Source organism: Vulpes vulpes, chromosome 12, assembly GCF_048418805.1.
Source record: "Vulpes vulpes isolate BD-2025 chromosome 12, VulVul3, whole genome shotgun sequence".
Taxonomy (NCBI): Eukaryota; Metazoa; Chordata; class Mammalia; order Carnivora; family Canidae; genus Vulpes; species Vulpes vulpes.
The window spans coordinates 109,215,455-109,238,600 of NC_132791.1; the positions used below are offsets into that span (position 1 = coordinate 109,215,455).

Here is a 23,146-nt window from a genome sequence, read left to right on the forward strand (position 1 = left end):
TCTGCTCCTGGCTTCCAATGCCATTAAGTTTCATTATAACAAATAAACACCACAATGACATTTATAAGTTACCACTGAGCACAGAAGCACAAATATGAAGCAGATAAACTGCATTTGATCCAAATAATTACTGCAGGCAATATTGGGCTTAGTCTGAGCTGGCAGCCGGGTACCGAGTAATTTATTAGATTGCGTAAGGCAATGTTGCACGTTGAGTTTTTTATTATTGTGTCTCTTCCCCTCTCCGTGGTCTAAATAGGTTAGAGGAGTTTAGACAGTGCGTGGCCAAACAAAGACAGACCTTGCTCAAGCCGATTAAGGCTGGGAATTAGAGCCAAGTGTCCAGGAATGGCTGCTTCCCAACCAACATGGCACTTGAGAGAGAAGAGAGGGTGTAGGATTATCTTGATGCTCCCAGCCAAGGACAGTTCCCTGCACGTACTCCCCACCCACTGGCCCAGATGCAGAAAGAGGCCCACGAAGGAGTAAGTGGAAGGATGGATGGAGCCCCCAGGACACCAAGCCTGAGTTCCTGCTGGGTGCCTTTGTGCTCAGCCAAAGACCCTCTCTACCTCTACCAAAAGGCCCTCCGTAGCTCCAGGCAGCCTCAGACCCCAGTCCCCAGAACTCGCCTGCAATAAATAAAAGGAAGGAAGCTAGTGTGCCAGCCAACTCCGCAAAACAAAGCAATGAGAGCTGGGCTATGGGCAGCCACCTCCCTGCCAAACCCAAACTCATAAAGTTTGATTCAAGGGGTTACAATGCCTCCTATTCAGAGTCCCTCCTGCCCCATTCCCCCAGCCTTAGTAAATTACCCAATAAGCAGCAAGGACCTGTAGTTATTGTGCAGTTAAATGGTATTTGCCCAGTAAATCCTGAGCAGAGTGCTAACGGTGATATACAGTAACTAATTACAGACATGAATTCTCTCCCCAAGACGCCAAGTGTTACCAAATATTGTTGCGTTTAGGGGAGGAGGCTTGAAAGCTGCTCTGTTCCCTCCAGTGAAGCCGGGAGTAACTCTTCTATTAGAGGAGCTATGGGCACACCCAGTGGCATCCTGGAAAATAGAGATATCTTGGGGGCAGGGCCAGAATGGGGCCAGAAAAAGCACCCATTCGCTGCCCCCAAGCCCCCGTCCCCTCCCCTGCAGAGGTCCCTCTCCGGGCACCAGCTGGTCCTCGTTGGGCCATCTCACACAGATAAGAGGCTGTCACAAAGGCCCAAGACCCCAGCAGTGCGGGGAATGGAAGTCATTACTCACGCAGCCCAGGACTGAGCAAGAAGGCTATTGCAGGGGACGGGCCTTTGCAAAAAAGCTTCTGAATGGGGCTGCAGCAGAGTAGGATACAAAATGCTCGTGCCTCTGCCGAGCTGTGGACAACTCTTGCCCTAAAGTATTGTTCGTGGACTTGATCTCAGCCCCAGGGGGGGCCTGGGAGCATCCGAGGTTTCTCTGGCTGATTGTGGTCTGCAGGTGGAGCAGAGCCTGTGCCCAAGGCAAGAAGCAGATGTCCTGTCACGTTCATATCTGTGTTTGAAGCACAGCTGGGGGACACAGTAGTCAGTCTCGGCTTTCTGAAGAGGAAATCACACACAGTTCGAACCTTCTCTGTGCTTGCTGGGCACTGTCTCGTAAACAAAGGCTGCCAACTCCAGCACACGCCGACCTTGGACAGGTTACCTAACCTCTCTGAGCTTCTGTCTCCTCATCCATAAAATAGGAGAGATGCTCTCTATCTCTCAGACTGTTGATGTGAAAGTGGCCAGCCTGGAGTTGCCCCTGCTTCCACGGAGCTCCTCCGAGGAGCCGGTTCTCCCCCTCCCGCCATAGGCTCATCTTCTGAGATGGGCTCAGTGACCCAGCAGAGGCCTCCTAGAAGCTAAGAAAACCCCTCGGCCCCTCCTAGGTGCCCCCAGCAGCATGCACGGCCCCTCTCCTTCCTCTCAAGGTGATCATAGCACAAAATCTCTCCTCTACCAGCATTTCCACTTCAGACAGTCAAAGGCTGGTGCGGTTACTGCAAGTTTGTTTTGTTTGGTTTTGTCTTTTGTTTTTTTGTTTGCTGTCGCATTTTCAGGGTTGAAGCAAATGATCTGAGCCCTTGCCAGGGCCACAGTTAGGTGGTGACAGAAGAGGCCGGGTGAGCTGACAGCGGGCTGGGTTAGGAGGTGTCCTCTTGCTGTGGGACACTGAGCCAACTGGGGCTGTGAGTCTTGGCATTCAAGTCTCGACATCAGGACGGATGTTGTAACATTCTCCACAGGGTGTCGGGAGGGTAGATTAAGTAAAATAGCACAGGCAAAGTTCTTTGTGGAGGATAAAGTGTACACAAGAGTTAGCTGTGGTTAATATCCTGAACCAACCAGAAGAACGAGACCCAGAATCCCAGGGCAGTGAGAAGAATCCCTTTTTTAATTAGGACACATATATAGTCAGCTCTCAATTATCTGCTGGCAAATTGTCCCCATTCCTGGCAAATTCTATCACCAAGATTGCTTAATGAAGTCCTCTGTTAACATTTCACAGCTTCTTATTTTGCTCTTATTTGCATGACACCCAAAGGGAATAAAAGTCCCTTAAAGGCAAAATCAGCTAATATTCCTGTCCCCTCCTAGGGAAGGTGTTGAGCCATAAAAACAGCGAGCTGGGGTGGGTGGCGTATGGCCCAACTCTAGCCATGAGTCAGTACCAGAGGTGGTACTGGCTGAGTGGACGACAGGAGGGAGCTCCGTCGTTGGGTTTTTTGTTTTGTTGAGTATTAAAAATTCCCAGAACATCAAACACATCCATATTCAAACGTGCAATACGAAAATGCATTCCAAAGTTGAACATGAATGTTACTTAGTATTATTCATTATTTCAGAATGTCCATCACTTTGGATTATTCACACCCTTGCTCTTCTCCATTAACAAAGATAATTAAGAGCTGATTGTATTTGGGCTCCAAGAAGGGAGAAATTCAGGACATTGTGATCTACTCCCTGTCGGGAACAAGTCCAGAAGCCATGAGATTTCTCTATAAACGCCAAGGCTAAGTCGAGGTCCCCCATGCAGGGCTAGTGGGTGGCACAGAAGTAGCTCCTGCTTCGAGAGCAGACTGCACTATCCACACCGGGCACCTTGGCTCCCAGGCCGGCTTCTGTACCCGTCGGTGGGAAGCAGCCACGTTGCTCTTCATGCAACACCTGGAAACCATTGACAACTGCGCAGGACGTTCTGATTCCTGGAGCATTTCACAGAGGGACCTTGGGGTCCACTGCATGGGGGCTCAGGGGCTGGACTTACTCCCTCAGGCCTCACCTAGCCTGCCTCCACCCACTTCACACTCTGGCATTTCATATGAGATTCCACTGGCAAAGGGTTGCGTGCAATGGGGCAGGGGAGGGGGGCAGTAAAAACCACTGACTTCATCCAATGCCCTCATTGAGCAGCCGAGGAAACCATGGTGCGCCCAGAGAGAAACAGCAGCCGGACCAAGGCCACACAGTGATAGCCAAAACCAGAAAGGACTCAGTTTCCCCGAACCCGCGCTGTTTGCGTTCAACAGTGCCTCCCAAACATGTTCCAACACCCACCGGCGGTAGGATTGCCCGCACAGCTGTGGAAATACAGACCCCTTGACCTGCCTCCGACCCACTAACTCAGAATTTCTGGCTTGGATCCCAGGAAACTGTATTTCTGGCAAGGTCCCCAGGTGATTCTTACACCTCTGAGAGTTGTAGAACCATCTGCTGGCAAGGTCTATACCAGGATAAGATGATTATTTTAAGATGTTCTTGAAGGAGAAGGAGAAGGAGAAGGAGAAGGAGAAGGAGAAGGAGAAGGAGAAGGAGAAGGAGGAGGAGGAGAAGAAGAAGAAGAAGAAGAAGAAGAAGAAGAAGAAGAAGAAGAAGAAGAAGAAGAAGAAGAAGAAGAAAAGAGAAAAGAAAAGAAAAGAAGAAGAAAAGAGAAAAGGAAAGAAAAAAAAGAAAAGAAAAGAAAAGAAAAGAAAGAAAAGAAAAGAAGAAGAAGAAAGAAGAAGAAGAAGAAGAAGAAGAAGAAGAAGAAGAAGAAGAAGAAGAAGAAGAAGAAGGAGAAAAATGAGGGGGTTAGGACATGGATCTTCCCCCAAACAGATCAAACGTCCTTGAGAGATTTGCTTTTACTTCCTTGCTTCCTTGTACCTTGGCTTTGTTCTTTACAGCCTTGGGTCCTCCCCACCCAAAAATAAGACTTCGGATAAACCAGAACAAAGAACCTTAGGGCTGAAACCGAAGGACCTAGTAGATTTTGTCTAGACCCTGCATTTTACACACGGGGAGTCTTGGAGAAGGGACGCGTCAGGCCCGAGGGCAGCCTGCTAGGAGGTGGAAAAGGCAGCATCAAATTGGTAGCTTCTGGGCCTGGGTGCTCGGGGAGAGGACGCTGCTTCCTGTGGCCTTGCAATATCCCCCATAAAAGGGAACAGTGATGCTGGACACCATGGAGTCAGTCCTCCCAGGGGCTCCCACTCTGATGCACTCCAAGACAGCAACTGTATAAGCTGGGTCTGCCCGCAGCCATTGCCTTCACGTGCTTCCAGGCTAGTGACTTGGCTCTATCCTGCTCTTCGGCGTCACCTTCTTCCCCGCATACCTTTCCACACTGTTCCCCAACAGCAGTTCAGGGAACACACAAGACCCCGAGGGGCTTAGCCTGGACCCCCATGGCCAGCCTGCAGCAAGCCCGAGACGGCGGCCAGGCTCCAAGCCTGCGTGGGCTGGCTGCCCCAGGGTCTCCCCTCTATACTCTACACCCTCCCCCACCATCACCCCCAAAGCCCGCATCGCTCTGCCCTTCCCATCTCCATCAGACCCTGGGATGACCGCAGGCAGGGATGGATGGGCTCCTTCACAGGTTCAGATGCACCACTATTTCCAGAAGCTCTTATCAGTATCCTGTTGGCATCCAGAACTTGGCTGAATGGATGGAGGATTACCTCCCCTTCCACTAATGAGGATAGCGCAGGCTCTGGCCGGGGCCACAGGCTGATCATCAGTAGGCGAAGGATTTATAGTGACTTTGGAGTCACCCTGCCTCGGCCAGCCCCATTGCTCTTCATTACAGACCCACGCTGTCCGGGACAACCTTGGCGGATCATGCATCCCGGGGAGAGGCGAGTGAGGCCAGGAGAAGCACAGGCTACCTGGGCGGCCCCAGCTCAGACAGGGAGCAAGGGCGGGAAAACGTGCCCTCGAATTCCTTGCCGCACATCCAGCCCCGGGAAGAGCAGTCCGGCTCTCCTGTGTAAGCCCAAACAAAAATCCAGTGCAACTTCTGGAATGTTCGTGATGTTTGCAAGCTTCTCCTCACCTGTGTAGCAGAATCAAGTTGCTAGTGGCTGCAGATGGTAATGTTGAGGGTGAAAATGCTTTCAAGCCTCTCTTCTGGCAGAGAAGTCTAGAAGAAATGGGGAGATGGCCCCTCTTCCATCCCTGTCTTGTCCTTCTGGCTTCTCTGTTGGTATTTCCAGTCCCAAACCAAAGGATGGGGATAGATGACCTTGGGCCGTCCCAACAGGGCTCTAAGCCTGTGCAGAGCTTGACAGGGGTTAACTGTGCCACCCAAGACAGCTGCTCCCAACCCACCCAGCCTGGAGTCACCGTGTCCCTCTTAGCCACATCGACATCAGTAACTTCCCATATTTGGAGATGAATTCCCAAGTCAACACCAGAGGACGTACCGTAGAACCACTTCTCCTGCTACCTGAGCCACGTGAATGCTCCACAAGCATGAGTTTTCCACAGCAGCTCCCTCCAGACCCACGGACCCCAACTGCACCCAGGACACCTTCTCCTGACGATTCGGGGCTCCTCTCCATCAAAGTATTTACAACTGAAGTCACTGCCCCCCCAGACGTGCATCCCCCCTGACGCAGAAATGCTCCGGCAAGCCACCCCCTCACCCCTTCCTGCAGGCCAGGGGGAAGCCACCTTTATGCCCCCATCTTTCTCATCCCTGTCAAGAGCTACCATTTCTACTTCCAAGTGGCTCCTAAATTCCACTTTCTCCTTTCCACGGATGCGACATTAGCCTGAGGCCTTATGATAGCAAAACCTGCCCGATGAGTCTTCCTATCTTCAGATTATCCTCCTTCATCCCCCCTCCTCACTGTCACCGCTGTGATCTTCCTAAAACTCAGACCCGAGCCTGTTGATGATTCCGCATTAAGTGCAGACTTTGTAGCCTGCCTTCGAGGGCCCACACCGTGAGACCTACCATGATTCTCTAGAAATGCGCCCTACTGCGCACATCCACATGCACGCGTGCCATGCGCCAATCACATCAGGCTCCCAGGGACAGTAGCCGCTCCCGTGAGGTGGGCAGGCAGGGCTCTGCAGGGCTCTGCACTAAATGCCCTGATTAATTCTCACTAACAACCTGATAAGCACCGACTACCATCCCAGGGGGGAAAGCCAGGTTCGGGGGCCCGAGGAACGTGCCCGGGGACACACGGCTATAATGACAGAGCCAGAGATCAAGCCGAGATCGTGCGGCCTCAGCTCTTAATCCCTGAGCTCCTTCTGACCTCCTTGTTCTACTTACGACATTTCCCATCCCGGGGAATGTCCCCTCCCTGCCCTCGTGTCCCTTACCCTGGAGGTCACTTCTGACGACTCCTTCCCTCGTTCCTTCAGAAGGAAAAAAAATCTGTGTTCCCTGGGACCTTTGTTATACTTCACTCCTGGGCTTGATTGTGTAAGGCCAGAGACCCCAGTTCTTTGTGTACATAGTTGTCTCCTCCTTGTCATAGGAAATATTTCAGTTCCTCGTCTGTGTCCCCACACCCAGCCAGAGGCCCTGGAGATGCTGGGGTGAGCCCTGCCCCTGCCCGTGGCTAGAGCCCTTACTGGCACCATTTCACCCTCCATAAGCCTGTTTTGCTAGTCAGTGGGCTGGGGCTTAACCCCATCACCCCCAGTCCCACTCCCCTGGGCAGGTCATGACAGGGCATTCTGGAAACTTCCCAAAACTCATTCTTCTGCCTTAGGAGCTGGTCCTGTGCTGAGTCACAGGAAAGCAGCAGGAGTCAAGACCTGGGCTCCCGGGTACGACCTGCATCATCCTGCCCTGGTCCCTTGCCACCCGCCTGTGTTGTTCTGGTGTCCGCTAGGGGCCTCTGAGCTGGCTCCTTCCTCCCTGCCCCCGCTCCCATCTGCTCCCTTCTCCGGAGCAGGGCAACTTCCCTCAATCTCACAAGAGGCAGTGTGCGTCCTCCAGGCTGGGAGAAAGCTGGCGATAAATATCTCCCGGACAAGTATTCTTGAAGCCCTCGCCAGTCGGTCCCTAATAGCAGAGCAGACGCCGACACGCGAGCCTTTCCTGCGTGGCTGACCAGGCCGCTTCCGGAGGCGGACGTTCGCTGGAACCACGGCACTGGCACAGCTACAGGGACCCCCACAAGCTCCCTCTCACCTGCATGACTCAGGGGGAGGGGCAGGTTCTTATCGGTGCAACTTCAGATGTGCAAAGCATCCTGGGATCCCTCATTCCAGGTACTGGGTGGCCCCACTTTTTTTTTAGATTTATTTATTTGAGAGAGCGAGAGCAAGAGTGGGCGAGCGAGCACAGGGCAAGGGGCAGGGGGAGAGAGAATCTGGAGCAGACTCCACCCCCGCATGGAGCCAGTTGCGTGGCTCGATCTCACGACCCTGAGATCGTGACCCGAGCCGAAACCAAGAGTCAGACACTTCACTGATGGCGCCACTCAGATGCCCTGTTGTGTGGCCACTTTTAGCGGTCCTGGGCTCAGGAAAGACTCGGAGATGGTGATGACAACCCTTTACGAAGCACCCCGTGGGCCAGGATCATTGACACACGAGTCCTCTACCCTACAGCGAGGTAGGTGTGTCACTCCGATTTTATAGATGAGGGTGAGGAATGTGCCCCAGATCCTGCTGCTGGTGACAGAGCCAGAGCTCCTTCCCAGGCCTGCCTGACCCTGTGTCCCTTCTGCTCTCCAAGACCCAGGCCCTGGCAGGTACTCAAAGCAGGGACCTGGGGTCACCCATCTCCATGCCTTTGCTTGCATGTTTTTCCTAACCCAGAATGACATGTCTCTGCCACCACGTTCCCCACATCATGATTCCTCCTCCAGGAAGCCTCTGGGTTTCCTCCCTTCAGCCCTCTTGCTTACAAAAGGCCTTTATCGAGCCCAGAAAGAACTTTATGTGACCTCTTGATGAGACCTAGCACTTTCTCTCTTATAATCTAGTGACTCGTGGTCACGTCCTGAGAGTGGAGGCAGGGAGCATTTCAGCATTTCGGCAGGGCTGCCCCAAGCTCAGGCACAGGGGTGGTGGTGGCTACTTCCCCAGGGCACCGGAGTTCTTCCTCCACCTGCTCTCGGACCGCTGGGCATCCGCGGGGCATCCCTCCGCCTCTCAGGGCCCTGCTCCCGTAGCAGCCCTCTCCGCCTCCGAAGGACGAGGACAACAGTGGTGGCTGTGTGCACGTGTTGGCAGAGCACTGGACTCCTGGAAGCCAGGGCAGGCGTTCCAAGCAGCCTAGTTCCTGTCCAGGTGTGGCCGGGATTAACCCTAAGGGCAGTGGTCACCTCTCCGTGACATGGGACAGCTTGGTTCTTGTCTCACGGAGTCGAAGAATGAATCTCGCGGACAACAGAGAGTGAGCAAAGCCATAGAGGTTTATTAAGCAGAGATACAGAGAAAGCTCTCAGCAGTGAGGGGGTCCCGGCAGGGTGGCCCCTGAGGACTTCCAGGGGTGATCTTTTATTGCGAACCTAGGCAGGGAGCCCACGGCCTTGGGATTCTTGTGCAGTCTTGGTTTGAGCAGAGACTATTGATAACACCTTGATGACGTGTTTCTTTTGGTCTCATGAGTTTCTGGGATCACTTAGTAGCCATCGAAGGGAGATACTCCGTAACATTTTGGAGCTAGGGAGCCAGGTTGTTGGGGTTTTTGTTTTTTTGTTGTTTTTGTTTTTTTCTCTTTTTACTGTCTTATCTCTGTTTCTTGGGATGGGTAGGAGCCTGACCTGGGGCTCCTTGGTGTCCTTGGGGTTTATGGGAGCCCACAGATTCCTGGGAGCCTGACTCTGGGCCTTTCCCTTATCTCTCCCTGCTTAACCCCATCTGCCCCTAACTCGTTCCTACATCACCCTTAACCTGCTGCTGGAGCAAAGGCTTGGCCAAAGTGCCCAGTGTGAGGGAGAGGGGTGGGAGAGAGGGAGCACACCCCCATGCTATCCCCGAACTGCCTCCGATCTGACCTCTGAGCACAGATCCTGAGAAAGGGATCGGCAACCCTGCCCCCAACATCAGGCTACAGTGTAGTTTGCACTGAGACTTTCTCTCTTCGCTACAGTAACTAACCCCAAACCTCATGCCATTTGCACCAGTCCATGCTGACCCTGTGCATATTCCCTCTCGCCACCGCCATGGAACCACCTAAGCACTAGATCGGGGACTGGGAGAGAGGCACAAACATATATGCTCATAGAGGTGGCAACAGGCTTGGGGCACTAAAGCACAGAATGTACGTCATCCTATGACATTCTACATTTAGTGCCCAAGATATCTGAGGCTGACAATTATGGGTGGCAGGGGTGGGTGACCTGAGCCTGCCATTGAGGACCTGACCACTATGCACATGGGGCCACTGGGCCCTCTTCCTGTTTGTTTTACACACACACACTCACAGTGTCAGGGTCAGGCCACAACACCATGGGCTCCTGGGACCTTAAAGATCATCCAGGGTCTCCAGGGTGGCCCTGACAGCAGCGGGGCCTTGGCCTTCTCTGAACATATTTTAGGCCCAGAAAAAAAAATGACATTCCAAAAATTCTAAACTGGGCAGGGACTTTCAAACATTTTGCAAGAATAATTAGAGTCCATTCAAGCAAAATCTCAAGTGGCTGACGAGGAATACAAGCAGAAGAGGTCTGGCTGGAGAAGATGGTGAGGCCTGGAAGCCAGTTCACTCACACATGTGCACACGTGCACACACGTGCACATGCACACACACATGTCCGCATACACCACAGCGGCCAGGTCCCTGGAGCACTGCTCTAAAACCATCCCTCTCGGTGGTTTGGCCCTAATAACTTCAGTCTTCCATACAAAATGCCTCTTCCCACTCCAAGAAATAATCAGGAGTTGCAGGGGTGACCTCAGATCGGGGGCCAGAGGTGTGTGAGCTCATAGAGAATCATGGGTTCTCGGCATTTTAAATATTTTACTGGAAGACAGTGGGGACCTCCCAGAGACAGCTGGTGATGGTTCACTCCATGCTAATGTGTCCTGCAAGTCCCAAAACGAGTCTAAGGTGAGGGGCCATGCAGTCAGGGCTGGGAGGGAGGGGGCCCTTCAGGAAGCCTGCCTGCTGGGCTGATGGAGAGGCAGGAGGGAGGACGATGGAGATGAGCACTCCCATCTGGAGGCAGGGGGTGGATCCCCAGAAAGCAGTCTGGAGAAGTCAACAGGAGAGAGGAAGCTGAGCTGCACAGCTCCTGAGCAGAGAGCAGAGGGAAACAGCTGGCAGGAGGGCAGGGCAGACAGGGTGGCAGGAGGGGAGGACTCCCAGCTGCAGTGGCGCAGGGGGGCGGAGGGAAGCTGTGCCCCAGGACCAGAGCCCAGGGGCGTCCCACTGCTGCCTCCCTCACCCCTCTCTCTAGGCCAGGCTGCATCTGCACCTGTCCTCTTCAGCACTGAAGAGCTGAAAGCCCTCCTGCCACCTGCCGATGCCGCCCCCACACCTCCCCCCACCTGCCAATCACCAGCCTCCTTGACTCAGAGCCCACCACGTGGGGTGTGCCCTGACTCATTAGGATGGGGCGCCTCAGAGCCCAGCCTCCTCTGTATCCTTCCCAGCCAGATAGGGCTGCTGCTTCCTGCAGTTTGAAGAGGACGCCCCAAAAGGCCCCACCGGCTGAGCACGTCTGCCCCCAGGCTCCTGCTCTCCACCTGCTAAGCCTTCAGAGCCAGACTCTAAATCCAACTGAGCCCTGTAGAGCCTCGAGGCTGGCATCTCTCTTCTCTGAGCTCAGTGGGGAGAAATACCTCCCTCCCCAATGTCAGAGTCCTATAGGTCTATTTGGTGAGTTGGGAAGGCGCCCTCTTGGCCTGCGAAGTCCACAGAAGCCTGAGCATGCGGGGAGCATGCAGGCCGTGGATGGTCACCTCTGGGGCTCCACAGTGACCCCTGGGCACCCCCTCCCCGACTCTGCAGGGCCCCTCCCTTCCTGAGACAGCCAACAGGAGGAGCCCTGCAGCCACCAATGGGAACATCCCCCTCCGTCTAACCCACCAAGTGTTTCCATCCAGGCCCTCCTGAGAGTCTCCCTAGGCTTTACAGTGCTGGCCAAGGGCAAGGAGAGTGGGGTGTTGGGTGGGTTCTGTGAGACCCCAGGGGCCGGGCACCCTGCAGCCAAGGACCTTAGGATGCAGCCCGGGAACAAGACTGCTAGGCCCGATGTCCATCCTCCACCGCTCAGTGCCCGGGGCCCCTGGATGGCCTCACCTTCACGGGGGCCTGATAGAGCACCTGCCACACAGGCCTGGCTGTGAGGAGCTTTCAGTGAAATAACCCACGTAAAGCTCTTAATCCACGCACTACATGCAATGAAAGTTAGCTATTATTAATTCCACAACATAAAAGGCTTATGACATATACCTAGTTCTATATATTTATATAATAACACAGTTATATAGATAACATCTATTTATATAATGCAAAGTACCAATAATTATCACAGCTCCTTTCTCTCATACCTCCCCGCCCCGTGGTGGCCAGTCCTGGGCTGCACCCTGAACCCTAACTCAGCATTGCTGACCAGCAGCTGGCAGGCGGCCAGGTAAACCTAGGGAAGAACCAAGAAATTGCTTTTCACTCCAGAGATCCTTTACCTCTCTTTAGATGGTCTGAGGGGTTGGACGGCGGGGACGGGAGGGGGGCGGAGTACTGGTTTGTGGATAAACATCCGAGTCTAGACCCTCAATTCAACAACCAACGTGGGAGAGTGGCAAGAAAGCAGGGTTTGCAACCGGAGATATTTGGCTCTTTCCTGGACCCGGGCCCACTGTGTGACCTTGAGTTCCCCCCAGGCCAGCTGGGTGACCTTGAGCGTGTCACTTTATTTCTGGGAGCCCCAGTTCATGCGTGAAAAGTGGGTAGTAACACCTGGCCAGCCTTGTCTCATATTCGAAGACTTGGTTAAAGCAGGTGTTCCATGAATAACTCGGTTATTTTTGTCCTGTGAAGCCTGACTCCTTGAGACGCTGGCCCTTCCCCTTAATGTCTCACCTCATTCTTTCCGTGTGGTGTGCTCAGCACAATATAAAAAGTTTTCCTCCATGACCACAGATCTCAGGGGACAAACTGGAGCAAGTAGGCCTCGAGGTCTAAGTCTAGTTCATCCAGGGCTTATACGCTAGACCAGGCGCGGAGAACACAAGGTGAACACGACGACCGCGGCCCCTGCCCTCAGTTTACCCTCCATTCCCCGTTTACCTTTGTTCCTTTGGTGTCTGATGTATAGTAAATGCTCGATGAAGGTTTAAAGACATTAAGGGGGGATGAGAAGGAAGAAAAGTGGGGAGGAGGGGAGGAGCAAGAAGATTCCCCCTCCTGGCAGGATGCACCTAGAGGAACAGACAAATCTCATGTAGAGGAGAACTTGGCGTTTTCTCTTTGAGGGCTGGGCTGGTTAGGGGGGCCCGGAGAGAAGGGGGATTCCAGAACGGTGGGACATCCGTGACATGGGGCAGGTGACGTGAGTGGACAGCCGGTACGGGTTGCTACGGAGCACCCGGGAGAAGGAGGCCAGCTTTTGGAGAAGCTGGTCAGGTGCTGTCCTGCAGGCAGCGGAGGCCATTAGACCTTCCAGCCCCTGGAGAGGGAGACAGCACGAGGAAAGCGATGGGTTGAGGGGAAGACTAGGGGTTGGACCAAACAGCGCCCACAGGCTGTCAGGAGAACCCAGGAGGAGGGGGTGAGGCCCAGACTTTGGGTTGCAGCGGCAGGGACGGAGAGAAGCAGGTGGGTCCGAGAGATGCTGTGGGCGAGGGGCTGGGCCTCACTTGGTGATGGTGACAGACTGCAAATAATGCAAGAAAGGGAGGTCGTGGGGATCCCTGGGGGGCTCAGCGGTTGAGCACCTGCCTTCGGCTCAGGGCGTGATCCTGGGGTGCCAGGATCGAGTCCTGCATCGGGATCCCTGCTTCTCCCTCTGCCTGTGTGTCTCCCTCTCTCTGTGTGTCTCTCATGAATAAATGAAATCTAAGAAAGAAAGAAGAAAGAAAGAAAGAAAGAAAGAAAGAAAGAAAGAAAGAAAGAAAGAAGAAAGAAAGAAAGTGAGGTCTCACTAATGGCCACGCTTCCCAGCAGGAAACATCTGTGAGCACAATGGGAAACTGAGGCAGAAAACTCGGGTGGGGTGGTGCAAGCACACACTGTGTGGCCAGAGCAGGGCTGTCCCGCTGCGGCGGGCGCAAACACGTGTTAGCTCCTGGAGGAAAGGACCACGGCGGATCCGGATCCGTCTGTTTCTCACAAGATAGTGCGATGCCGGCCTCACAGCAGGTCTTGATGAGCGTGTGTTGAGCAGACAAATGTTCGCAAGAAGCTTCCTGTCTGCTTACCATAATGCCCAGAAGGTTCTAGAAGAGATCCCAGGCTCACTCACAGTTCCCTGCGCACCGTGTCCCTGGGAGTCCCCAAGCCCGGAAGAGAAGCCTCAAGGGTGTCCTGTGGGTGAGAAGCCCGCGTGCCCCGTCCCCCCACCCCCCTCCCCCACAGCACTGTGACTTTTATCTACGCTACATAGTGACACTCAGCTTATGATTCTGTTTGAAAAAGCATCTCATTGATTTGAAAGAGAAAGTCTTTCCAGTGGCTGGTACTTAATACACAGAAATGAAAACAAAAAAATTTTTTTTAAATACACAGAGATGAAAACGGGATTGGAAACGAAAATCACCGGCGCCCCAGTCATTCCCTCCCAAAGCATAATGGGTGACTAACGTCCTGCGGGGGTTTTCGTGGAGACCTTCTGGGTATCTTTCTCCCCCGCCCCCGCCCCCACCCCAAGAGAAAAGCCTAAGGGATCCAAACCCAGGCCCAGTGGGGGAGCCCAAGCTCTCTGAAGCCTGCGGGGCTGGATCAGACTGTCCCTCGCCCCGGCCTCCCCTGCTCCCCCTAGCACCTAGGGTGCTCAGGCTTGTTGGGGGGAGCTTGTGGCTGCCCCAGCCCCTGGCTCAGACCCCGTCCACAGTGAGCTGGTGACCACCCAGCGTCCTCCTCCACGGCTGGCCTGTCTCTGATGGCAGCCCCCCTTCTCCGTCAGGGCACAGGCCCACCCACCCTGGGGTCCCCTGCACCCAGCAGGGCTCACCCCTGCCCGCCTGTCCCCCCCCTGCCGGGGACGCCCCCTGTACCTCAGCTCTGTGTCACCCTGACCCTCACCCGCCGGAGCGGGACGGGGGTGGGAGGAGGGGACGCTTCTCGCCCAGGGTCACACCACTACTTTAGGGCCTCATTACAGGCCTGCCACCCCCAGCTGACAACCCGCTAATTCCCTCTGATAACGCCATCCCTGGCAGCGTCCCCGCTGTCTTGACACTGTCCTTCTTGCAAGAAAGATTTTGAGATAAAAGGAGCCGTGAAATCATCATTGGGCCCGGAGGAAAGAGCCTCCGAAAGGAGGGCCCCCCACAGCCCTCCTCCTCCGTCTTTCGTCTTTCCCCTCCTCACTCTCTCACTCCTGCACTTCTCCTCCCCTCCTCTCTCTTCCCCTCCTCCCTCCCCCTCCTCCCCTCCCCTCTCTTCCCCTCCCCCTTCTTCCCTTCCTCCCTCTCCCCCTCCTTCTCCCCCTCCCCACCTCCCCTCCTCCCCTTCCTCCCCTCCTCCTCTCCCCTACTGCCCACACTCTCCCCTTTTTCTGCTCTTCCCCTTCCTCTCCTCCCTCTCCCCCTCCCCCCTCCTCCCCTTCCTCCTTTCAACCCCTCCTCCTCCTCTCCTCTTCCCCCTCCCCCTCCCTCCCTGCCCTCCTCCCCTTCCTGTCCCCTTCCTCCAGCCTCTCCAGCTCCCTCCCAGCTCCCTCCTCCTCCTCACATCACCCCATATTCTAGCTCTTTCTCCAACCCCCCCCACACACACACACACACTTCTCCTTTCTCTCCTCTCTTCTCTTCCTCCTTCTTTCTCCCTCTTGTTTTGGTGCCAGAAACAGTCTAATTACAACAGAGAACTTGAAGAGACTGAGAGGAAAAAAAAATAAATAAACCCACCACACATAGCTGATTAAAATGTCCTATGAAATCTAATTTGTAAAGCTCAAATCAGAATAAAAAGTGTTACTCCCACAATTCGGGGCCAATTTGATTTTTAATGAGACTCCTCAGAGACCCAGCCAAGATCTCATCAGGTTGCAGGCGCGGCCACCTTCCCACCTGCCACAGGCTCTCTGACGCGGCTGCGGCTGCGTCTGCGTCTGCTCTTGGGGAGCCCCACCACCTCGGCCACCACCTCGGCCTCCACCTCGGCACCCCCTTCTTGGGGCACCTGCCGCTGACAGCTGGGCCTTACTGGTGGTGCGGCCTGCAGCCCTGTGCCCCAGGGTGTGCAGCAGCCGGTGCCCCCCCTCCGTGTGGCCCTGACTGTCCTGCGTAGGGGAGAAGAGGCGGAGGCGAGGCGGCAGCTTGCCTGCCAGGCCACCCTTCCCGAGCCGTGTTCTGTATCTGCCGGGCAGGGCGTGGGAAAGAACGTGGCCTCGGAGGTCACAGGGAGCCCTATCAGACCCCGACTCCACCACTCATCATCAGCCCTGGGATCTTGAGCAGATGGCTTTGCCTCTGATCCTGCCTTCTTTGCTGTAACGTCGGGATATTTCTGCCCTGACCCGTAATTGCAGGGGTGACGGGAGGGAGGGTGTATGAGGCACCCCTTGCACCGTGGACCGGGGGCTCAATGTCCCGTTGTCTGTGCAGCGGAGGCCTCCCGGAACACGGGTCATGCGGCCCCGCTTCGTCAGCATCTCCACCAGGACCGGCTCAGGGACCTGGGTCCAGCACAAGTCAAGAGGTGAAAGTCTTGGATTGCAGCCCTTGTCCTGCCACCAGACACTTCCGAGGCTGGGGCGAGGGGGGGGGGGGGGTTAGTTAACCTCCGGGGCCCTGCAGATGGGTTGGCAAGCTCCAAGTGCTACGGCTCCTGTCGAGCCAGAGGCAACGCATCCCCGCATCCCCGATACTCGCACAGTCATCTGTCACTCCCTTGGGCCTCATTTCCTCACCCAGAAAACGGGGAGCAAAATCGTACCTACCTCGTAGGTTGCTATGAAGATGAAAATACTCATGAGCTGATATTTTAAAATCTTAGAAGAGCGCCCGGCGCTGGTGGGTGTGTTCAGGTAATGAGACGTGAAGTGGCGGCTTAGATGCAGAGCTTGGGGTCACGCTGGTGAAGTTCTCCTAGGTGAGAGGGAAGCCAGAGCTGGGTCGGCCGCCTGGGAAGAGAGGGACAAAGCAGGTGAGCTCAGAGGCCTCCCTGCTCCTGCCAGCACACTGTGCCACTCTGTGCCACCCCACATCCTGTGGAATCTGGCCCTAGGCCCATCCTGGGAACCACTGAAATAACCATATTTTCCCTGGATTCTCGGGTTTTTGACCAAACCGCCCTACTCCCGGCCCCCTCACCTTCTCGAGGGGTACACCCTCACAGGGTGCTTGCAGCTGGAGGGCTGTCTCCAGCCTCTGCCCTGTTGGGGGAGTAGGTACAAGCAGGTGGCAGTGAGTTGGAGTTTGCAGAAAGGAAAGTGTCAGAGCTCGTCCCAAGCACAGTGGACAAGGCCCCTTCGGGGGCAGGAGGAGGCCAGAGGGCAGTGTGCCTGCGTGGGGAGGCCTGACGAGCAGGGCAGCTGAGCAGCGAGCCAGCTGCTAAAAGCAGGAATGAAGTGGGGGGCAGGTAGGAAGACGCTGCTGAGCCCCAGGCAGGAGGTAAGGCCCGGGGGTGGGGGGTATCCCCTGGAGTAGCCTCTGCCCTGCTTCTTAACTGGAGGAGTCCTCTAGGCCTTGCTGCCTGCCAGAAGCTGACCGCTGTGCTTGTCTCCTTCCCAGGCCAAGTATACTCCTTCAGCCAGCAACCCCAGGACCAGGCCGTGGTGTCGGGCCAGCCGGTGACTCTGCTGTGCGCCATCCCTGAATACGATGGCTTCGTTCTGTGGATCAAAGACGGCTTGGCTCTGGGTGTGGGCCGGGACCTCTCAAGTGAGTACCCCCAGACCTCCTTGGGAAGGCCTGGGACCAGTTCCCGCCTGACCCACCTGCTTCCTAGGGAACCCCATCTTCGTAGGCATTCGGAGATTCAATCCCCAGCTTTCATTGTATATTCCCCCTGGGGCAGAGGCCGCTTGGGCAGGCTCTGGGTCCAGGACCCATAGGACCTTGAGAGCCCTTCTGACTACTGGTAATGAATTATAAGTAAATCGTCAATTCCAGTAACCCTAAACGATGTTGCCCTGGAGGGTCTGTTCTCAAGTCAAACACAATTCATGTAAAGTCAGATCCCTAGAAGTAAAGTGTTCCTGTTTCTTGGTCCAAAATGTATGCCCAAAAAAAAAAAAAAAAAAAGTATGCCCCGCTTAAGTCACAGCCTGGCTTTTCTCGGCTCCCATCCTTTAAAGGGAGCCAAATAAATTGAACGCTCACAAAGGAACCCACCCAGTTGGTTTTAGGGGTTATCGTGTGATGGGAAGAAAAGGAGCGCTTAAAGTCCAAACCTCGCTGAGCCCACCCAGGCTGGTATTGAGCAAAGATGTCTTGGTACGCTCCTGGAGCTGGCATCTGAGCTCCCCGTCATCTGCTAACCATTGTGAATGTCAACCTTTAAGCTCATACAGATGTCTTCCCAACCCATCCTGGTCACTCACCCACCAGCAATTATTATTTTCCCCTGGGGAGGGTAGGCAGGTGACTGCTTGCTAGGCTTAGCATAACCTGGAAAATCCAGAACAAGGGATCGGGGCGTCCCTGCCCTTGGGGGGGAATGGCTGAGGGTAGAGGAGGAGAAAAAAATATATATGTATTCAACTGAGAGGTAGCTTTACTTCTCTCATGGTGTACAGCTGCAAGAAAATAAAAATCGAAATGCACTCAGGAACACGATGGTTGGGAAATTAATATTTTAAAATGTGAGTTATGTCTTGCCAAAAATGTATATTGAAACATTATAGCCATGGTCAATAGCATCACCGGGTTTGAGTGCTGCAGCCCAACTGAGCATGGATAAAATACACAATAATATCTCCAAAATATACTGTGCTGCCATAAAATTTAAGTATTATGGGAACCAGCCAATTTCAGGGGCTCTGAACTTCCTTACCCTAGAGAAACTGGGGGAATGATATCACCTTCCCAAACTAGAATCACTCATGCTCCGCGTGGCTCTGAGCTTGGGCCAGCATCCTTGCTGGCGAAGGAGGGACTCCGGGCTCCTGATCAATGGTTTGCAGCCTTTGGTCAAGGACTGGGGTCTTTTTGGGTTGATGGCCAAGAGGAAGCCCCAGGTCACCACGGCCATTCAACACCACATGGAGAACTGACCTTCTGGCATCCAATTCCATGCATGGCTCTCTGGGATCAGGATTGGGTCCCACTAAGTGAGGTACAATGGGGTTCTGATGAGCTGGGGTCTACTTCCTCTCTGACCTGACTCCACTCATACAAAGAAGGTTGCCTGTCTCCTTGCAAAGCCAATAAATTCAAATTCCTGGTAAAATCTTTTCTATATTTGATCACCTATCCCCAAAAAAAGCATCATGGCAACAATGACAGAAACTCACACGCTCAGTAAATACTGTTTCCTAGCCTGACAAGGAAAGGACAGTAATGGATCTCGATTCAGTTCAGCACATATTCACAGGGCACTTGGTCACAGGTTTTCCGGTGAGGGAACCAAGGTCCAGAATCGTGCCACAGTTCTATCACCCTCCTCTGATTTAACTTCATCCTTTTCTGTGTGGCCGTGCCCAGTCGACCAGGAATCACACCCTAATGGAAGACCTAACCGTCTTTCTGGTCACCAAAGCTGGAACACACATTCAAAGGACATGATTTATAAACGCGTGGCCTCCTATAGATAGAACACTCTTCTTCGAAGAAGCTCTAATGAGTTTCAGACATTATGTCCTAAATCTATAATGATCCACAGGGAGAAAAATAAGGATTCTCTCCCCCCCCCTTCCACCACCCCCCCCACAAACGCTTTATTTGACAGGCAAATAAAGTCACCATCAAGAAAAAAATTGATCTAAACCCAATGTGTGGGCTCCTAACACCCAAAAAGCCTGGCACCCTGCATGTTCTTGCTTCTAAAGATGGGGACGTTTAGGGGCTCCTGGGTGGTTCCATCGGTTGGGCGTCTGCCTTCGGCTCAGATCATGGTCCCAGAGTCCCAGGATCGAGCCCCGCAGCTGGCTCCCTAATGAGCGGGGAACCTGCTTCTCTCCCTCAATCCCTCACCCTGCCTGTGCTCTCCAGAGAGCACTGCTCTCACTCACTCTCTCTCTTTGTCTCTCAGATAAATAAATAAAACCTTAAGAAAAAAAAAAAGGCCAGGACCTTTCTGGCTGTCCCATCTCCCTGTCATTTTTCTTCGAACCATCATTTAGAGACTGCGTGCCACACACTTAATATGGATGATCCCACTTCTCTTCACCTTGACTCATGGTGGTACCGATATCATCCCCATTTTGCTGAGGTGGGGACCGAAGCTCGGAGAAGTTAAAGTACCTCCCCCAAGACAGCAGAGCTAGGGCACGATAGACCTGGCCCTCGAACTCACGCACTGACAGTAGAACCCAGACTCGCAATAGTGTTGCCTCCCCTGGGCGTAGCGAGAGAGAGTAATGATACCATGGAAGGAGCTAGAACTTGCTCAGAATCGATGCTTCTGGGCTTGTGTTTTTTCCAAAGATCCTGCCAGTCCTTGGGATAGCATTGCAGCTCGTTGCCTAATTAGGCAAATACAAACAAACCCATCACTGATGTTTTCAGCAGCTCATGAGAGCGAAATCCTGCTGCTGATAGCTTGCAAGACAACAAAAACACAAGCTCCAGCCAAGATGCCTGCAGGAGACCAGGGACTAATCAAGGACAGCGGGATCCAGAGGCTGGGCCGGAAGGGCTGGGGGCGGTGAGCCAGCTACATTGAGGGCAGCAGCGGGGAGAGGGCTGGACTGGAACCCGTTTCCAGCCCCTTGTCCTGGCCCTGGGGAGAGCCCGCTTAACTTACCTGGGCTTCTTCCCAAAGCCCAGCAGAGGGCAGGAAGGGCGGGCAGGAGGGGAGGTGGCGCTCTGGGGGGGGGGGACAGCTGACGGCCTTGTGAGCATCTCTGGTGGGGTCGGAACAGCTGCGCAGGGCGGGGCCCTTTGATTGCACGACAGGGACGACGCCAGCCACGACGACACCCGCCCGAAGGGCTCAGCACACAGGAAGCCCCCAAAACACATCCTGGGAAGGATCACGGCTCCCTCCCTGCCAAGGAATGGGTGCCAGTGGCCCCTGCACAGCTCACCCCAGGGGAGCCCTGCCCCACCTCTGCAAGACCCTTAGCTTAGGATAGGAGGGACCTTAGAGCTCCAAGATCCCTTCTAGGGTAGAAACCTCCTCTGCGGTGTCCCTGACAGGTGCTCACCAACCTCTGCTTGAATACAGCTCCCCATGGGGACCTCACTACCACCTCTGGCAGCCCAGATGCTTGTTGAATATTTCATTTTTTTTAAGATTTTGTTTATTTATTCCTGAGAGATGGACTCGATCCCAGGACCCCAGGATCACGACCTGAGCCAAAGGCAGACGCTCAACCACTGAAGCCCCCCAGGCGCCCCTTGTTGAACATTTCAAATGAAGAATATTCTAAAGTATTTCCCCATATTAGTTCTATCCAATGGTGCTAGCGCTGTCCTTGGAGCTACTTGAACACATCCAACCCACACCTAGAGACTGAAATATTTGGAGAGCTAGTGCATGTGCCTCTGTCTCTCTGTTTCTCTCTCTCTCTCTCTCTCTCTCTCACACACACACACACTTGCTTAAGCTCTAGTCTTCTCCTTAAAAGGCCACATAGGCCAACCCTCTTCTCCTGCGGCACATTTCTGAGAACTCACACTGTCCTGGTGAAGGTCTTCTAGAAGGAGCAGTTTGGAGCTGCCAGAGGGTGGGTGGGCCTCTGAGGAGAGAAGGGAAGAGAACACGGAGGACGTTCCCTGTAAGAAGCTGAGGGAGGGGCGGACAGAGCTCAGGTAAGGGGACGATGGAAAAAAGATCCTTCCAGGAGAGACTGAGGGGGTCTAGGGCCCGAGGCCCGGGACAGAGGATCTGCCCAACCTGGCCAGCCACGAATTATGCTGGCATTCACATTCCGCAGCAGTAGGAAAGCTGATTAATGATTTATCATTCTCAAATTTTTATTTATCCATTATTCATCACCAGTAGTATAAGGGACCCCATATTCCTAAGCGTCCTGCAAGCCTCATAAGTGCTTAATCAGGCCCTGGGGTCTGAGCGGGAAGTAGCAGTGACCAGGAAAGGGCCCAGTTTATGGTTCCAAGTGGCCACACGTTCCCAGGCACTGTTTGGGTGGCCTAGATCCCTACTTCCTGTCCATCCCAAACAAAACTTTCCCCCCCAGAGTCATTCTTGATTCTTTTCCAGAGATTTCTGTTTTCCGCCCTCTGTCTCTCACTCTGTTTACTGTGAATCGAAGCCTGGGTCTCTGTCTCTCTGTGTGTCTCCTTATCAAAATTCATGTCTGCTTGGTAAACCACGGCGCTGAGCACACCGCCTGCCAGAGTACTGGCCCTGCTGTGTCTGCCCACACTTAGCATTTCCATCTCTGTGCTCTCTTTTTCTCTCTGCTAGTAACTACTCCAACATTCGTAAACCTCAATGCACACACGCACACATGCACACATACACACACACTGCCCAATACCCAGGGAAAGGTCTCATTTTTTGTGCTCCTTACATGAAGGTCAGGGTCCCGAGTAGCTGCCCGCCAGACCAGCCTCCAAAACCAGCCCCAGCCCAGGGTCCCCCCACGGTGCCTGTGGGGCACGCATGCCTCCACCACGGCCCCAGCCCTCCCTGACCCGCCTCCTGTCTCCACAGGTTACCCCCAGTACCTGGTGGTAGGGAACCACCTGTCAGGGGAACATCACCTGAAGATCCTGCGGGCAGAGCTGCAGGATGATGCCGTGTACGAGTGCCAGGCCATCCAGGCCGCCATCCGGTCTCGCCCCGCACGCCTCACCGTCCTGGGTAAGAAGCGTTGAAACGCGGGGGTGAGGATGCTGTGGGAAGCACCACGGGCTCAGTCTCAGAAGGGCTCCCCGCTGGGCAGAGTCCACATCTGGTCTGGTGGTCGGTGTCACTTTCCCCACCAAGAGGGGGAAAGAGGGAAAGAGAAAGTTCCCGCCCTGGAAATTGGAAGGTCACCGCTAACCGACCTATGGGCCTGTCCGACCCCAGTGGCTAAAGGGGGCTCCGAATGCTTATTTATTCAATCAGGAAGCATGTTCTGCGCACACGATGGTTGTCAGGCCCTGTGCTAGGTGATGGGGATACCGAGAAGACCACGACACATCCTGGAGTCGCTCTTTCTCCCGTGAGGTGCCAGGAAGGCCTAACTTCAGCATCCCTAGGGCCCTAGGGACCACCTGGGACCACCCAGGACCATCCCTGCACCTGCTCCTTCCCCTGCTCCCTGGGAACCTTGGCTCTCAGGCGGAGGACTGACTGCCTCAATCACCCCCAGGGATAATTCATTTCAGGCCCTGACGCCAAATCAGACCTTTGCCCCCTCGGCCTTTCTTCATCCTCTTGGCTTCCCAGGAGCCCAGCGCCCCTGGGACACCCGGCCTGAGAGGTCCCTGCTCCTTCACTCAGACAGACCTGCCTGAAGCCGGGGAGTGAGCCGGGCCACCTCCCAGACTGCCTCCTTCTGACTTCGTCCAGATGCTGCCGAGGACCCAACCCCTAGGCAGCAAGCCACGCCCATGGGGCCGCACAGCAGACACGGGCATATGCTCACGGCACCTCTCCACGCACTTCCACTTAGGTTGGCTCAGCTGTGCTGATGCAAGACAGTGGAACAGGTGTTGTTGC

At 54.4% G+C, this 23,146-nt stretch overlaps 1 protein-coding gene and 1 long non-coding RNA gene across 6 annotated transcripts in view; one reads left to right on the forward strand and one right to left on the reverse strand.

Annotated features, from left to right (window-relative positions):
* KIRREL3 (kirre like nephrin family adhesion molecule 3) overlaps nucleotides 1–23,146 on the forward strand; it is a 547,594-nt gene that overhangs the window by 431,725 nt on the left and 92,723 nt on the right. For all 5 annotated transcript variants that reach the window (XM_072729379.1, XM_072729378.1, XM_072729381.1 and 2 more), the window contains exons 4-5: nucleotides 17,098–17,247; nucleotides 22,151–22,300. In XM_072729379.1, coding sequence (XP_072585480.1) covers nucleotides 17,098–17,247; nucleotides 22,151–22,300 — 300 coding nt within the window. The remainder of the gene's footprint in view (nucleotides 1–17,097; nucleotides 17,248–22,150; nucleotides 22,301–23,146) is intronic.
* Nucleotides 1–23,146, reverse strand: part of LOC140594678 (uncharacterized) — a 61,735-nt gene that overhangs the window by 11,959 nt on the left and 26,630 nt on the right. The window contains exon 2 of the long non-coding RNA XR_011995771.1: nucleotides 16,305–16,487. This is a non-coding gene — a long non-coding RNA (uncharacterized lncRNA). The remainder of the gene's footprint in view (nucleotides 1–16,304; nucleotides 16,488–23,146) is intronic.